The 17,214-nt window shown below is 47.4% G+C and overlaps 1 protein-coding gene and 1 long non-coding RNA gene across 5 annotated transcripts in view; one reads left to right on the forward strand and one right to left on the reverse strand.

Moving 5' to 3' along the window:
- The window catches only part of Tbc1d8 (TBC1 domain family member 8), an 83,231-nt gene that overhangs the window by 47,205 nt on the left and 18,812 nt on the right, over nucleotides 1-17,214 (forward strand). For all 4 annotated transcript variants that reach the window (XM_013154325.3, XM_013154322.3, XM_005004459.4 and 1 more), the window contains exons 3-6: nucleotides 3,305-3,423; nucleotides 5,935-6,163; nucleotides 8,503-8,743; nucleotides 16,790-16,997. In XM_013154325.3, coding sequence (XP_013009779.1) covers nucleotides 3,305-3,423; nucleotides 5,935-6,163; nucleotides 8,503-8,743; nucleotides 16,790-16,997 — 797 coding nt within the window. The remainder of the gene's footprint in view (nucleotides 1-3,304; nucleotides 3,424-5,934; nucleotides 6,164-8,502; nucleotides 8,744-16,789; nucleotides 16,998-17,214) is intronic.
- Nucleotides 7,881-16,794, reverse strand: LOC134471350 (uncharacterized). Its single transcript, XR_010040763.1, has 2 exons — nucleotides 16,699-16,794; nucleotides 7,881-10,990 (listed from the first exon to the last, which is right to left on the reverse strand). It is a non-coding gene; the product is annotated as an uncharacterized LOC134471350 (long non-coding RNA).

Here is a 17,214-nt window from a genome sequence, read left to right on the forward strand (position 1 = left end):
TACAGCCTTTCAAAGATAGAAATTCATTTTCTCACAGTTCTGGAGACCAGAGTCCAAGATCTCTGGTGCCATAGGGTTGCTTTCTGTTGAGGCTCTTTTTTTTTTTTTTTTTTTTAAATCGGTACCAGGGATCGAACTCACGACCACACGCTTGCAAGGCAGGCACTTATGCCGCTGAGCTAAATCCCCAGCCCCTGAGGCTGTGTCTTTGGCTTGCAGATAGCCACTGTCTTGTGTCCTCCCTGACCTTTCCTCAGGGTATGCCCATCCCTGGCCTCTTCTTGAGAGGACAACAGGCCTCTTAGGCTTGGGCCCTACACTTATGTCCTCTTTTAGCCACAGTTCCCTCCAAAAGCCCTTTCTTCTCCATGGTCACCTTGAGTGTGAGGGCTTCTGCATGGGAATTTTGGGGAGCCCCTCAGACCCTACCACAGTTCCCTTTCCTCTGTCTGGGTTTGGCAGGGCTGTAGCAGATGAGAAATCCCACTGCAGCACTGAATAAATTTGTACTTTTCATCATCCTGTCTCTGTGGTAGGTGGCAAAGTCTTACTTTCTTAGCACTTGTCTGTCTGCAATGCCAGGCAGACATACTTAGGAGAAGGAGTGTCACTCAGAGAGAATTCACAGTCCAGCAGCTTACCAGCAGGGTGGATTCTACTTCCAATTCCATTTCCTTTTTTAGAGCTATTTTCAGATGCATGACTTCATGTAATTTGAAAAACTCTGCTCTTGTGTAGGTTCCCAACTGTAGTGTGTGACATACGTTGACTGACTTTCCTTTTTAGTCCTGTGAGGTCGTGAATGTACCACCGGCTTGCATTGATTTATGGTATTTGAGAAGCACATCATGAGATTTCCCTGCAGAGGAAATTATAGCTTGGAAAATTTCCCTATCATTTGGCAGCTTCTGAAGGAAATGGACAGTAGGGTGGAAAAGTTTCATCACACTGGTTGCCTCTGCGTGGAGAGGCTCACTGCTCGCTCTGACATTGGGGAGTGGGTGGGCTATAATAAAATCTCACTGTGACTCCGCAGGAGATTCGTGTGTTTATTCCCTCTCTCAAGGTGTGGGTGTGGTTTTGTTATAGAATTATCTTATCATGAGCCCCTTCCCAGTGGACAGAATTGTTATTCAGAGTAGAAGTCTAGGTTTTTGATGTCTCTAGTCTTAATTGTGACCTGCTACTGAGATGGGGCCTGATTTTATTGTGTTATTCAGTTATCAGCTGAAAACCTCTTTGCAGGAATAAACAGTTGTGTTAGGCCTGTGGGCTTTCCTGGAAGGATAATGACAACTAGACTGGGCACCCTCTAAATGCAAGCACAGAGTAGTTTAGTGCCCAGTCCTGGGCCTGAGGACTATACAAACTGTGAACAGTTAAGTGTTGCTGCTCGTGGAAGGCACTGCACATGCCAAGGGGGGTTCACGGGAAGGTTCACGGGAAGGTTTGCCCTTCACTGGATGCATGAGCTTGTGCAGGTGTTTAAGCCTCCCTCAGTCTTGGTGACAGATCAGTGTGACAGTGCTGGAACAGGAGCAAGCTGCAGAGGTGAGGCCTCTGCCGTCTCTTGCTCTTCCTGTTCTTCCAACTTTGTTTGTTCTCAGTAAGTGAAGATTATAAGAGCACAGAACAGATAACTGTAGGTCAATAAAAGTGTTCCTGTTCAGTTGATCCTGGTTTGTTTGCTGCTCTGAGGCACTGGTTTTAGAGTGGTGAATAAAGCCAAGCCCTACAAAGAAGGCCGCAGAGTCCCAGGGAATAGGGCCTGGAGCCCAAGGGCCTGCGCGTGGTTATGCACTTCCACTGAGCTGCAGGACACCGCAGGTGTGTCCTCATGACCAACACCCCTGCCATCTGGGGCCCCAAGGTACAGGCAGGGACACTTGAGCAGAGGCAGGTGACCAGATGTCACCTAAGCCTTTTCAGCCTGCCATATGTCACTGCCATTTCAGTGAGGCCATGCAAGGTTTGGAAGCCTAGAGTTGTGGTGTGGAGACTGGAATTGTTTGGCTTCAGTTTTCTGATACTGGGGATCCAACCCAGAGCACTCAACCATGGGGCCATACCCCTAGATCCTTCATTTTGAGACAGGACCTCCCTCCTCCCTAAGTTGCCCAGGTGGGACTCAAACTTGAAATCCTCCTGCCTCAGCCTTCTCTTTGAGTCCTCCTGTACTCCGCCCCCTCCAAAAAAAGAAATGAATAATTCGGTGTCCTGTTTGGAACTTGGGCTGGATGGGATCTGCCAGATACATACTTGCTTCTTCTTTTTTTTTTTTTTTTTTTGGTACTGGGGATCGAACTCATGACTGCATGCTTGCAAGGCAGGTGCTTATGCCGCTGAGCTAAATTCTCAGCCCTCTTTGTTTTTTGAGACAAGGTCTCGCCATGCAGTTCAGGCTGGCCTTGAGCTCACTTTGTAGCCCAGGCTGGTCTTGAATTTATGACAATCCTCCTGCCTCAGCCTCCCAAGTGCTAGAATACTTGCCTTTTCTTGTCTGGCCTGTGCTTGCTTCCGGCCAGTGGCTCTGCAGCACGTATGCTGTGTGCTGGGCCTGTCTCTGGGATGGGCATGGTCCCCATGTGAAGTGCACATTATCCCGTCATCCAGAGGACAAGCCTGAGAGGCCTCTGGAGAAGTAACACAGGTGGCTAAAATGACCAAGCACTTTGCTAACGGTGCTGCTTGATGCCTCAGTAATGTGGCAACTCCTTTTTAGTTGCACTTAAAAGAAATTAACTTCTGTGTGATGTATTTTTGTGTTTTTATTTAATTTTATTCTTTCTTCTGTGTGCTTTTCAACATGCCCCAGGAAACCGCTTTTCACAGGTTTTGAAGTGGCAGTGCTGTAAACAATCTGCAGTATCCATTTGCAAAACTGTGCGTTCCTGAGGCTGTTCTGTGGGGTTCGAAGATGCATGGTACAAGTGTCAGCATCCCACCCAGCCAGCAGCACCTGTGTGACCCTGGCCTGCAGTCACTCTCAGGGGACCCTTGTTGTCACAGTTGTTTGGTTCCAGGACAGCTATTTAATACCAGTGCTTCTGTGCACTAGTGCGGTGGGCAGGACAGTCACAGAGCAGTCCCCGTCCTGTCAGCTGCCCCAGCTGGTGGCAGTGGGAGCGGTGCTCGAAAATCTCCTTGCTGCAGTTTGGGGAGACCATGGGTGCAGGGGAGGCACCTGCTTTCTTCTGGCAAGTTATTGCTCTGGGTGTGACAACCCCTGATGTTCAAGTATCACAGACACAAGACAGGAATTACTTTCAGTTTTTAATCTCTGCATCTTTCTGTTCTAATTCAGGTGCAACATTAGAGGAAATAAACCAGCACTGGGACTGGCTGGAGCAGAATCTCCTCCACACTTTGTCTGTCTTTGACAATAAAGATGACATTGCCAGTTTTGTCAAAGGAAAAGTAAAGGTGAGTCCCTGATTTTAAAATTTTGTCATTTTTTTTTCTGGTAACTCCCTTAGGACTCTCAAACACTGCATATATTAAGTTGTTTCCTCTATAACTCCATTTTTTAGCTGACTGCCTAAAGCCAAATGAGTTCACCTTGTCATCTGTCACACTTCAGAGAGTCAAGTCCTGAAAACATGCCTGAAATTCAGTCAAAAAGACTTCATGAGGTTCAGTTTCTATAATCTTTTATAGACATGTAGACCTTTTGTTTCATCGTGTGGAAACCAAACCAAACCAAACGAACCCCCTCGCCGCAATGTTAAGATTTTAGAACAACATATTACTTGACTCCTTAAGTTAGTTCTTCTCAGCTTCTTTTTTTTTTTTTTGCAGCTGTGACATTTGTCATCATTGTGTTGGACTTAGCACTTTTCTCTTGCTCATCATGGGTGTTTACCCTTAAAATATGTTCACTAAATGGAACTAAAGCCAGTGAAGTTTAGAGAAGGCAGAGAGGATGATTGGGGACATATGTGTTGGTACCTCCTGTGTGTCCTCATATAACTGGTCTCCTTGCACTAACAGGTTGGGTAATCAGTGCTTTAAAAAAGTAGAGACAGTTTCTTACTTTAAACTTAACTCTGTCATTACACACTTGAACTCATTAGCCTGAGGCATGGTTTTGCTCTGTTGAGGTAAAACATCCTGAACCTTGGATTTTATTTCTTTACAAAAAGCGTGGCATTCTGATACCTCAAGGATGATGGTTTTGGTTAAGGATATGAGAGCAGAATTCTCAGTTTGGAGGAACAAGGTAGAAATGCTGATTCCTGAAGCCTGACGAAGCCACCTCAGTCCAGCTGGCTAGCAGCTCTTGCGCTGCTCCCGCGTGCTGGTCCGATTCAGCACAATGGCGTTGGTGAGGGGTTGGCTCTGGCGCCTCCTCCCCCTGGCTTTCACACTCAGTGCTTCTTTCCTGGTATCACATGGGTCACTGTAAAGTTTTGATCTAGGTATTTCTGTTCACTGGGGGAAAAGGAGATTGATTTCTGCCACAAAGGCTTCAAAAATGCTTCTGTAGGAGATAAAAATTTTTCTTCTAGCCTTCTGGATTCTGTGGCTGGCGCCGTGAAAATCAACCTGCTGGAAGACAGGCTAACAAGCAAAAATAAACAGGCTGATGCAGGCAGGCAGGCAGGAAGCACGCACAGAAATGCTGCAGTAACCAGTTCCCAGAGTGATCAGAATGTGGCCTTCCAGGGTCCACGGAGGAACAGCAGGTGTGCAGAGGAGAGACATGAAACAAAAAGGGGTGTAGGCTTTTGGGGTCACGGGCTGAGGGAGAAGGAAGCATGTGGGGAAAGTAATGGAAGATGTGGACTGTTTTCATAAGGCTTAAGTGAATTCTTTGCAGTGGCATCTCTGGTGATGAAGAATTCCATCCTGGGCTGGGGATGTGGCTCAGGGGGTAGAACCCTTGCCTAGCACATGCAGGGCCCTGAGTTCAGGTCTTTACCACCACCATTTAAAAAAGAAATTGAATGTTCTCTTCCAGTGAAACAGTTAATTCTATACAAACCAAACTCATAGCCTCACAAAGTCAAAGATCGAAATTGTGGGCAAAAGAAGAGAGTTAGGAGGGTATTTATTGGAAATGAGAAGAGGACTAGCTCCTGTCTCCAGGAGGGCATACTGGACAGAGGTCCTAATGGTCTCCTCTGACCCACTCCTATGTGAATAGGCAGAGTACAGGAAAAGCTCACCTGAAAGAAGACAGGTTAGAGGAAGCCAGTTTTTTTTGTCTCTAATGCTCCCTAAAGTCCACTCTGAGGTAGACAGGAACTGTCCACTGACTTAGCAGGATCTTTTTTGTGTTTTCTTTTTCTTTGAGACAAGGTCTTGCTGTGTAGTTCACTGTGGCCTTGAACTCACTATGTAGCTTTCAGGGTGATCCTCCTGCCTCAGCCCAAGTGCCAGGATTACAGGTGTGTGTCACCATGCCTGGTGATTCTTCTCAGGAGAAAAGGTCCTTATCTTCTCCCTTATCAAACATTCACCCTTTTTCTTGGGAGGTGAGTTAGCTCAGTGTGTGCTGTTTGCTGGTACCAAGCTGACTCTATTTTAGGCTATGGTGACTGCACATTTACCAGCTAAATAACCAACCCACTGCACCAACACTGAAAGTCCCTGAAGAGACGGAGACTGGGTCCTGGATGTAGGGAGGGGGAAGACAGAGTCTTTTTGGTGTCTTCAGCTCAAAATCTTTATGCCAGAGTGGCATCTTTTGAGGTGACAAATTCTGATCTTTGATGCTGCAAGCTGAAGTCCCCGACGAAGCAGGTCTGGGGAGGAGGGTGCCTGGAACACAACCTGGCCTTGTTGGCGTCTGTCTCACTGCTCTGGCCATGTTCCAAGGTGACAGATAGCTAACCATGCTGTGGTACGGTGCAGATTCCTTGGGTGCCTGCTGCCACCTGTACTGGCCACCTCTCCTCTGCCCCACATAAGGTCCTCTTCTCTCTGCCACAGGCCCTGATTGCTGAGGAGTCCAGCAGCCGACTGGCTGAGCAGGAGGAGGAGCCCGAGAAGTTCCGGGAGGCCCTGGTGAAGTTTGTGGCCAGGTTCAACTTCCCCGAGGCAGAGAAGCTGGTCACCTACTACTCTTGCTGCTGCTGGAAGGGCCGGGTGCCACGCCAGGGCTGGCTGTACCTCAGCATCAACCATCTCTGCTTCTACTCCTTCTTCCTGGGCAAAGAACGTGAGTGAGGTTCTGCCCTGACCCCTGGGATCCCCACAAACATAGGTGGCCCTGGGGCTGCTCCCGCAAAGGCCATTAGCATCCAAGCCACACAGCACAAGGTTAAAAAAGTGATCAGGGTAGTAGGTGATACCTGGTTAATTTCCAGATCCCTTATGCAGATAATTACCTGTAATTCAGTGCGCTACTCTTAGAGGGTTTGATTTGGGGAGAACTGCTTTTCTCTACTGCCTTAAAATTTTTCTGTTGCTCACTCCAAATAGCTATGGAGAGCCAGGCATGGTGGCACATCCCAGTCTTCTGGAGGTTAAGGCAGGAAGACTGCTTTGTGTTTGAGGCCAGCCTGGGCTCCACAGTGAGTTCAGGGCAAGATCAAATTACATAGTGAGACCCGTCTCAAAACCAAACCAAACCAAATCCAGCAAACAAAACAAATGGCTCTGGGGAGGTTCTTACTACCACTGGTAGCCTTGGAGACACAGTGTCCCTACTGGTGGCTGAACAGCTCTGAGGAGAATGTCTTCCCGCAGGAAGGCATTTAAGAAGTGCCCCGTTTTGGTGGTCATGACTGCTGGATGCACAGCTGCTTCCAGAAAGGGTACTCTTTGTGGGCCCACTGGAGATTCTGGCTCTGGTTGATATCACATGTCATTATCTGGCCACGGGTCCTGTCGCAGGCAGTGGGGTTCCCAGGTGAAAAAGGAGAGCTGCAGAGTCAGGAGTATGGTAGATGCTGAGGCGCCCGGAGAAACTAAGTGCTTCCAGAGCTAGTCACTGCTTCTGTCACCTGAATCGGGTGGCACCCTTGCTACATGTGTGTATGCATGTGTATATACATGTGCATGTATACATGTGAGTATATACATGTGTGTGTAGTTTTGGGGTTTTTTTATTTTTGGGACAGGGTCTCACTGTGCAGTTTAGGCTGGCCTTGAGCTCCCTTCGTAGCCCAGGCTGGTCTCAAACTTGCAAGGATCCTCCTGCCTTACCCTTCCGAGTGTGTACCACCACACCCACCAAGTCTTTTCTTCATTTATGTTTCAAATGGATCCACAGCAGGGGCTCCTTTTGAACTGTCACTGCGACTGGCTCCTTCCGCCAGTGTTCCTCGCCCACTCATTGTGGCATGGCCCATGCCCCTCTTGGGGTGTGCTCTGGCCTCACCTGGGCGTTGTTGGTGTCGTTTCTGAAGCTCCTCTGAATGAACCTGCCGCTTTCCCTTCTTTCCTTTTCCTTAGCCTATCTGGAACTCCCACTCCCTTCTGGAATCCCGTGGGGGTTAGTTACCCCTGGCCGGCCCCCAGGCCTTCGAGGTGGCACCATGTGGATGGTTCCTGTGTGTTTTCCTGTCTCACCGAGCAGCTGTTCTCTGGGGGGGTAGGAGACATTGAAGACATCGTGTGAGAACATCTAGATTCTCAAGGCTGCTATGAAAATGGGGCCTTGGAAAGCCATTGAAGCCCAAAAAACAGTATCCCCAAATAAATGGAAAGAAACAGTAGACATGTAACAGTCTTTCTCTGTACAGTCTGAAGAGGAATTATTTTCTGATACTTATTAATGATTGTCATTAATAGCTATATTAGGATGATATTTTGGAAGAAGTGAACACCTCTCAGAATGGGATGAAGTTATGTCTGTGATAAACCCAGTCAGAGCTAAGACTGTTTTCCCTTTGCTCTGTCTCTGTCAGTAGTTACTATTGCATCAAAAACACTTGATGGTAGAACACCTGTTTTATTTGTAATGTATTGCATTTTACAAAAAGAGATAGGGTCTCACTGTTTTGCCCAGGGTGGCTCTGTACTCCTGGGCTCCAGCATCCTCTTGCTTCAGCCTTCTGAGTAGCAGGGATTACAAGTGTGTGCACTGTGCCCAGCAATACTGCATTACTTCAGAACATTTGGGAAAACTACTTATACTGTCTTCTTGGCCTAAACCTGTCATCTAATGGTTTGGGTTCAGCGCATTTCTGACAATGAGATCATAAATAAGTCTCTCACACTCCTTTTTCCTCTAGCCTGTGCCATGAATGCTGTTTTCAAAACCAGAATTTGTTGTGGACTGAGAAACTTTCGCGTCGCTGTTTAAATATCTTTGGGAGGGTTTGTGTGCTGTTGGCATGTTATTCCAGAATGACATTCCTTGGGAATGTGCCACAGCCAGCACCTAGGAGGTATCACTTAAATCACTGAGGGAATCACTGGGACATGAAATTGGGGTTCACCAGCTGCTGTCAAGCAGCTTGTTCCGTTTAAGGAACGCTCTGGACTGCTGCTTGCTGATGCACACAGGAAGGCTCAATCTTGTAAACTACATTAGCCCTTCTCCTCTTGCAGTTAGACTTGTCATCCCTTGGGTTGACATCCAGAAATTGGAAAGAACGTCCAATGTCTTCCTCACGGACACCATCCGGATCACCACGCAGAATAAGGAGCGCGACTTCTCCATGTTTCTCAACCTGGACGAGGTGTTCAGGATCATGGAGCAGCTGGCGGACGTGACACTCCGGAGGCTGCTGGACAATGAGGTCTTTGACGTGGACCCCGATCTGCAGGAGCCGAGCCAGATCACCAAGAGGTAGAGCTTGAGTTCCATGGTGTCCTTCGTCTGTGTTAGGGCTCGGCCTTCGTTCCCAGAATCTCTGTGGATACACAAGTCCAGGGATGCTCAGTGAATATCCTCCCCTAAGCTTTAAAAAATCATCTCCGGGTGACTGACAGTGCCTCCCACCATGCAAATATCATGCAAGTAGTATAACTATACTGTACTGTTCAGGGAATAATGACAAGAAGAGAAAGACTGCATGTTTAATGCACTTTTTTTTTTAATATTTCCTATTTGAATTTAAGGACATAGACTCTATGCACAGAGGACCAAAGATACTAGGTTTAATTTCTTTTGTAATATAACCTAACTTTTCCTATGTTGTTAATCTCAACAGAGGCATCAGTTAGAAGTGATTTCTTATATGTAACAGGCTTTGATTCAGTTTCCTAGATATAATTTCAAAATTGATGTTGTTAAAGGGTAATTCTAGAACATGTACTACTGGTATCCTCATGATAGAAATCTACGAGGTGCTGTGTTTTGTTAGTGAACACAGTACGTCAGTATTCTTTATAATTTGTTTGACTCAAAGTGGAGCTGGTCACACACACTTGTGAAACAGCTGCTGAAATCCTCATCTTCAGGGAGATTTATTCTGTCTCTGAAGTTCTAAAGATGGTGTCTGGGCTTCAGTTTGACTTCAGGGTTGTAGATGACATCTAGGTAACCACAGCCCTACTTCAAAGATACCTCTCCAAACAGGTTATCGGCAAGTGCTGCCCTGCTCAGGTGTTTCTAATGTAACTGGACTCAACCACTCCTACATGACTACAATAGTCATTGCAGAAAAGTGTTTTTTACTGTAAAATGCAGGTAGCAAGCATTTCGTCAGCATAACCATTTTTAAGCATACAGTCACAGTGCCATGCAGTACACTCACACTGCTGTACAGCCATCCTCACTGCCCATCTCAGAACTCTTCTCATCCTGCATCGCTGAGATTACACCTGCTTCCACCTGACGACTCCCCTCTCCCGCTCTGCCCACTCTGTGCCGGTTCACCATGCTACATGGCTTAGGTCTCTTCCGGAAGGGGGGTTCCTACAGTATTTGCTGTCATGCATTTGGCTGATTTCACCCAGTGTCACGTTCTCAAGGCTCCCCCATGGCATATATCACTGTCTGCATATTCCCTGTTTTATTTATCGGCTGATCCTGTGTGGATGCACACTTGGGTGGCCTCCACCTTCTGGCTACTATGCATACCGCTGCGGTGAGTGTGGGTGTGCACGTTCATCTGAGACCTTGCTCTATGCTATGCTCATGAGTGTCCGCCTAGAGGTGGGATTGCTGGGTCATATGGCAATGCTGTTTTCAGGTTTTAAAGAACTACTAGTCATTTACGTTAACATCTTGAAGCTGTTTTAACATTCTGTCTGCCTCCTTTTCCACTGCATTTCCTTGGGAAATTTCCAGGAGATGAGTAAGAAGTAGCTAGTGTGCTTCTGCTGCTTTTGGAGCAGCGGAGTACCTCGACATGATCATAAGTCCCCGGTGTGGCCGTCAGTGGCATCTCATACTTCTGCGTTTTAGTCTCCTATACACAGGGCCTGAAACTTACTATGCAGCCCAGGCTGGCCTCAAACTTGTAGTAGTCCTCTTGCCTCAGCCTCCTGAGCGCTGGGATCACAGGCATTTGCCACCATGCCCAGCTTCTAAGAATTTTGGGGAAGGGATTCCTAACTCCTTCAAAGGTCTGCGGTCTAGTGTTCAGCAATAATACAAAGGCTTTTAAAAAATAACACATTACTCCTCGCACATGTTCTGTCTTCTTGAACATCTCTGGGAACGTGTGTCTTCCTGAGCAGACACACGCCACAGGGTGTTTAATTTCCTTGCATTCAGAACCTTCTTGCTGTATGCATCATTTTAGAGTGATCACACATCTTCCCAGGGAAGGTTGAAAATCAAAACAGCTGCTCCTCTGTGGAGGATTCCCACAAGTTTTATGTGGTTCGGTAATCTTTGGCAATGTGTAAATTCCGTTTTGAGACAGCCTTATCCCAGAGGATGCCTGGGCTGGTACTTTGGTTTTCTGTCCCCTCACTCAAGTACCTCAGTGCCAGGGCCCCCAGCATGGTCTCTGGCTCCATCTTAGGGACATTTATTCTGAAAGGAAGACACACCAGCGTGGTGTGAGCCACATACTCCTGACTTCTTTATGTGTCATTATGACAGTTGGCGTCCAAAAGTCTTTTTAGTCCAGTTTACAAAGATCTGTTAAAGAAAGCAAAAGCCACCATCAACAGAGCCCTGAAGAATTTCTGGGTGTCTTGGGTTGGAGTCATTGAAGTGCTCATGGAAGCCTCTAGGTCAAAGGTGACCTCTGTACTGGGCAGCGCACTGCTGCACCTGTATGTGGCCTGGGCGGGGCCGGAGGCACGGGCAGCCTCAGGGGTGCTGGGACTCCAGGCTCCGATCTCAGGCCATGTGGCTGTTTTGCTTCTTGGTAGAGGTGAGGAAAGAGGGAGACTGAAAGTCTGCAGCACCTAATCCTCTCTGGAAATGTGTTTTGGAAGAAAAACCATCATCTGTGTTGGCAGTCTTTGTTTACCTTCCACAGTTGAGGGGAGATCTGAGGCCACCCCACCCGCACCCCGCATTCTACCCTGGGGACCATGAGAAGAGAGAAAGTGACCGATGTGGCCACTGAGGTGGCAGTGGTCCAGCTTCCAAGGGTGCCCCGGGTGGGATCTGGACACACAGTGGGACCTGGTCCCTGTGGTCCAGGCATCATGCCTCGGCTTCCACCCGAGGACAGCCTCCCCAGCCCACACCCTGTAAGTTGTCAGCTTGGCCTCTGCCATGGAGATGCTGGCCTGCGTGTGTAAACAGGTAATGACTCAGGCCGCCTGGCATCCTGCCAGAGGGGCCAGGTTTGGAAGTTTAAGAAAACAGCTCTCTGAGCTTAGGGGCTACAGCTGTGCTGGAATCCCCACAGGGGTCTCTGTGGGGGGTCTGCTTTCACTTCCTGTCCCAGCTGCAGCTGCCAAAGGGTGTCCTTGGGTTCCTGAGCCACCGGTCACCTCTGTGCTGTGCTCACCTAAGTGGGATTGATGGGGCTGGATAGTGGGAGAGGTGTGATGGTCCCTTGTCACCCTGACAGGACCAGTTGGGAGGTGTCAGAGCTTGGGACCCATCTGGTCTGGTGCTCAGGTATACAGCATACTTGGACAGGCCAAGTGACCGGGGGCAGGAGGTGCTCCCCAGGCGGAGAATGGAGGAGAGGACTGAAATGACTGATTTCCAAACCGAAAATGCTCTTCCGAAGCTGGGGAGGGCGGCTGAGGGCAGCACACCCAACATTCAGTGTAGGCAGGAACAGAGATGGGCTTCACCTAGTGGGAAGCAAAGGGAAACTGTGTCCCAAGATCCCAGCTTCTGCCCTTACGGAAAGGTGAGCAGTGGCTTCCAGGAGACAGAGGACCTCAACTGTGAGCCCTGTCCCTGTCACCTGCGCGACTCTTAAACTTGCCCTTCTGCTGGCTTTGCAGACTCCATTGACCTTCCCCACCCAGGCCCACCCTGCCCCCTTTCCAGCAGCAGAAGGGCCTCTCAGCCCCCTCAGAGCCCGCACTGGTCAGAGACTGCGGGTGTTCAGGTGTTGACACTGGATGGGACAGTTAGGAAGGGACAGAGGCAGGAACCCCTTCTTGGCTGTGAAAGCCACTGCTCATGTGTTATCAAGCTCCTGCTTTCCAGGGGTGTCAGTGCAGACAGACTGCAAGAAAGAGGGGCTGTGAGTACCTCCAAGTCCATTTTCACATGGCCACGAGGTGGGCCTCGTGTCCTGTCCTGTCTTGTCCTGTGAATGCTCCTGGCTCCTGTGTGTTCTGTGCCAGCAACCTCATGGCCAGGCCATCCTGTCATTTCCTTAGGGCCCCCAGGTCACAGGGAAAGATGTTTGGAGTCAGCACACATTTGATAAATGAGATGTTTACGTGCACATTAGGGCTCTGAGGAAACACACTTCTTTCCAGACTGGTGATTCTTGGCATTTCCCAGAGCCAAAGTGCAAAGGGCTGAGAGTGGCCATGTGACCGAGAGTTGCTGGAAGGACCCTCTATGCATGCTCCACTGCCGGGCAGGCTGGCTGCAGAGGTCCAGTTCATCCACCCTCAGCCCCCAGGGGCAGGAGCTGTGGCTGTGGGGTCCTGTCCAGTGCCCACATGGAAATCCTGACCAAGGGAGCTGACTGGGGAAGAGGAGGGTACATGGCTGCATGAGTTGATTTCAGTTTCAACAACAGTTTGCTGCTCCATGTTTGGGCCCAGCCCATTTCTTCCTTCCCCTTAGAGCCTCCCAGAGTGAGTGTTAAGACAGGGAGTTAGTTAAGATAGGCACTGGGCACTGTAGGTCCCAGCCGTAGCTCTCTTGGAGCAGTGGTCTGTCCATGCCGGCCTCTCCTGGGCCAGACTCCTGAGATGACATGCCTTCTGAATATCAGGTCGTGCCACAGTCTGCCAGTCTTGTTTACGGAGGGAAAGCGGAGCCTCTGGTAGGCCTGGAAGCTCCGAGAGGCACACCTGGGGTAGTGGGCTTTACTCCTGATGCTGCTGAAGGAGTTGGTAGGTTTAGCATCAAAACCACTACCTGCTGCCATGAAATGCACCCCTAGGGCGCTCTTAATTCTGATCTTTCTGAAGAGTTGGTTTCTCCTCTCCCAGGTCACTCAGTTTTACACCTCAGTTGTGCTGGCAATTTAAATATGGCTATCACACATGCATGGGGGAATAAGAAGACAGCTTTCTAGCAGGGAGGAGAGAAAATTACTCTGGTTCTAAAGTCCTTTCTGCTGCTTTCTCTTCTTGTGAATGAAGTTTCTTGTTGCTGGCTACCAGATATGCCCAGGAAGGAGAATGGCAATGGCAGGCTGGGGTTTATCAGCTGTTTGGAAGCCACTGAGCTGCATGCACATTGGGTAGACAACTCGCTGTTCTTAGAGACTGCAGCCCCTTATTCTTAATTTGAGGGCTTCGGTACAAAGTAAATGTAAGTCTTTCTGCCCTTCCTGGAACTCAGTGCCAGGTGCTTGGTTTCTTGTCCTTTCACTTTGGCTTTGACCGGCTCTTGCAGGGAAGGGAAGGTGTTCCTGGAAGGAACGAGGGAACTCACTGGTGCCAAAGCCCTGTTTGTAAAGCACTCTGTGGAGTAAACTTACCTTTCATCAAAGCCAATGTGGCCAGCATGATTTTGGGATGAAGATGTCAGTTTTCTGTATTATTCATTTATTTATTATTTAAACATTTTAACGGATATTTATTTATTATTATTTATTATTAAGCATTATTAAACATTTTAACTGATAAAAAATAATTACACGTGTGAATGGGGTATGATATGGCCTCTTGCTACTTGTATACATTATATTTAGATTTTTAAATTGGGTCAAATAGCCTTACTGAAACATTTATTTATCTTTTAAGGTGGAAAATCTCAAGCATTCAAGCATTCCCATCTCATAGCTCACAGTACATGACTGATACCTGTAGTTACCCTTGGGGCCAGGGATATAGCTCAGCACCTCAAGTGAGTTCAATCTCCAGTACCAACAAACAAACAGGTCCTACAGCAGCACCCTAAAACTTCCCTCTAACTTAATGCCCATCAATCAGTCTTTCTCTGCCCACCTCTCAACTTCCCAGGCTGCTGGTAACCGCCATTCACCTTTCAGCTGCAGCAAGATTCTTTTTAAGATTTAAACTTGGGCAGCTGGCTCGAGGAGGAATTTGGGATCACCCTGAGGGGCCTAACCTTCCATTCTTGGCACCCTTTAAGGAGGCTGCAGGGTTGATCTCTGGTCTCCTGGTGCCCCCTGGTGGAAGTGTAGACTTTTTGTTTTTTGGTATTTCATGCATATGCAGAGTAATTCACCCATAAAGGTATCATATTCATAGAACTGTGTACCCTTTTCTCTTACTCTTCTCCTCGCTTGCTTTGCCCAGGGATCTGGAATGCATGCACAGAATGAGTTCTGTACAGTTTCGTAACATGTTTTATTCCCCCAAAGAGAGCCATGTTCCTAAGCAGTCATGCCTCATTCTGTCTCCCTCAACCCCCAACAGTTGCTGCTCTGTGTTGGCCTCCGTAGGCTGCCTCTTCTAGAGTTCACACAAAGGGAACCAGATATTATGTGTCTTCTTTCTCTTAGCATCACACATTGCTACTTTCTTCTTCTTTTATATGGATACATTTTTATGGATATCATCTCTTCTACAGAGATATGCAACATTTTTTTCCATCAGCTGATGATGATTTGTAGTTTCTACATTTCAGTTATCACGAACAAAGTTGCTACAAATATTTGTGTGCAAGTTTGTGAGTAGAGTTCTCCATTTCCTTGGGTATGTAAAGTAGAAGTAGAGGTTCTGTGTCAGATGGTGAGTCTGTTTTGTTTTTTTTTTTTTCATTTAACCTCTCAAGATGTTGCCAGCCTATTCCCCATACAGCTCCCACTTTACATTTCCTCCAGGAGGGTGTGAGGGTCCTGACTGCCCCCAATCCTCACCACCACTTATTATTATCTGAATTTCTTTAAAAAAAATTTTTTTTAACACCAACTTCACTTATTAGAAAAGGAAGTTATGAAATATCCTATCTTTCCTTGAGAAATTAAAAGACAGAATAAAACCAAAAACAAATAAAAAATAATAAAGCTCAAAAAACACAATCCCTTATCCAACTGCCAACATCATTCTTCATAAAGATTAACATTTTGATTCTTAGAGTTCTGTAAAAAAGGACTCAGAGTAGTCTAAACAACTTTGATAAAGGAACAAAATTAGAACTCCAGTCCTCCCCAATCCCATGACTTATCACAAAGTTACATCAATCATGACAAAATGGCATTGATATCAAGATAAACCACCAAAGTACCAATATAAAGTCCCAAAATAGGTACTCATATAACAGACTAGTGATTTCTGACCAAGATGTAAAAAAGCAATTGGGTGGAGAAAAAACTGTACCCTCAATAAATATACTGGAACAACTAGATATCCATATAAAACCCATACCTTATAGCACATCAGAAATTTCTTAAGGCATCCAAAAGCCAACTCAAAATGGCTCACAGTGGGTTAAAGTAAAGGCAGGCGTGGCCTGAGCTACTGTTGGCTGAAGTCATTCTTTTTGGGCCAAAATACATGTTTTTCCTTTCAGCTTGTCACACTAATGAAACAATATGATATTTATATATGTGTGACATGATTATTTCACTAATAAGTGTGTTTCCAAGGTGTGTCCATTTACCTATAAAAATGTCCAGTTTATAATTCTTTATGACTGAATAGTATTCCATTATACAGAAATACCACATCTTTTTTATCCATTCCTCAGTTGATAGGCATTAGGTTGTTTCCAAGATCTGGCTATTATAAACTGTACCTCTATAAACATGGGTGCACATATACCGCTGTGCTATGATGGTTTTAATTCTTTTAAGAATTTATGATGGTTTTAATTCTTTTAGGAAGATACCCTGAAGGGGAATAGCTGGGTTGAACAAGACCTCCAATCCCAGGAATCTCCACAGAATCTCCACGGTGGTTGTTGTTGCTTGATTTTTGAATACTAGCCATTCTTTCTAGGGTGAGGTGAAATCTCATTGTTTACTTTGCATCTCTTAATGACCGGTGCTGACTTTCTACACTTGGCTTCTTTGGCCATTCTGGTGTTGATTTTCAGTGTTCCCTGAGCCAGGAAGAAATCTGTGTTTTGTTTTGTTTTTGGCACCACGGATCGAACTCATGATCTCACGCTTGCCAGGCAGGCGCTTTTGCCACTGAGCTAAACCCCTGAGCCCAGAAATCTTAATTTGGATTCATGCAGTCATTTGTCAGGGCCCGTGCGCTGTGCCAGGGCTGTGAAGGTGACGGTACAGGGCTGCCAGGCCGCGGAGGGCACACAGTCCCTGACACACTCACCCTTGCGCTGTGCCAGGTGCTCCCGAGCTCCTGGGCTTCCCGCGGGTCCCCTCAGTCTCTGCTCCCTCTCGCCCTCGCCTGCTTTGCCCAGGGACCTGGAGGCGCGTGCGCAGAACGAGTTTTTCCGGGCCTTCTTCCGGCTGCCCCGGAAGGAGAAGCTGCGCACCGTGGAGGACTGTGCCCTCTGGACGCCCTTCAGCCGCTGCCACACAGCCGGCCGGATGTTTACCTCGGACAGCTACATCTGCTTCGCCAGCCGTGAGGACGGCCGCTGCACCGTGGTCCTGCCACTCCGCGAGGTACAATCCCGTCCCACTCCTTTTGCTTTTATTTTTAATTTTGATTTTTGCGACCACCTGTGCATGGGCTGTGGCGCATGTGCATAACTTTTGGCTTGTGCTCTCCATCTCACTCTTCCCATTTGCAGAAGTTTTAGCTCCCTGTTTTCCTGTGGTCTTTATTTTGCTCTTCATTATGCTTTGGGAAACCATGCGATGTTGAAGCTTGTGTGTGGCA

The sequence above is a fragment of the Cavia porcellus genome, unplaced genomic scaffold (genome assembly GCF_034190915.1).
Source record: "Cavia porcellus strain 051 isolate PalLab524CR breed Dunkin Hartley unplaced genomic scaffold, mCavPor4.1 scaffold_18, whole genome shotgun sequence".
Classification (NCBI taxonomy): domain Eukaryota; kingdom Metazoa; phylum Chordata; class Mammalia; order Rodentia; family Caviidae; genus Cavia; species Cavia porcellus.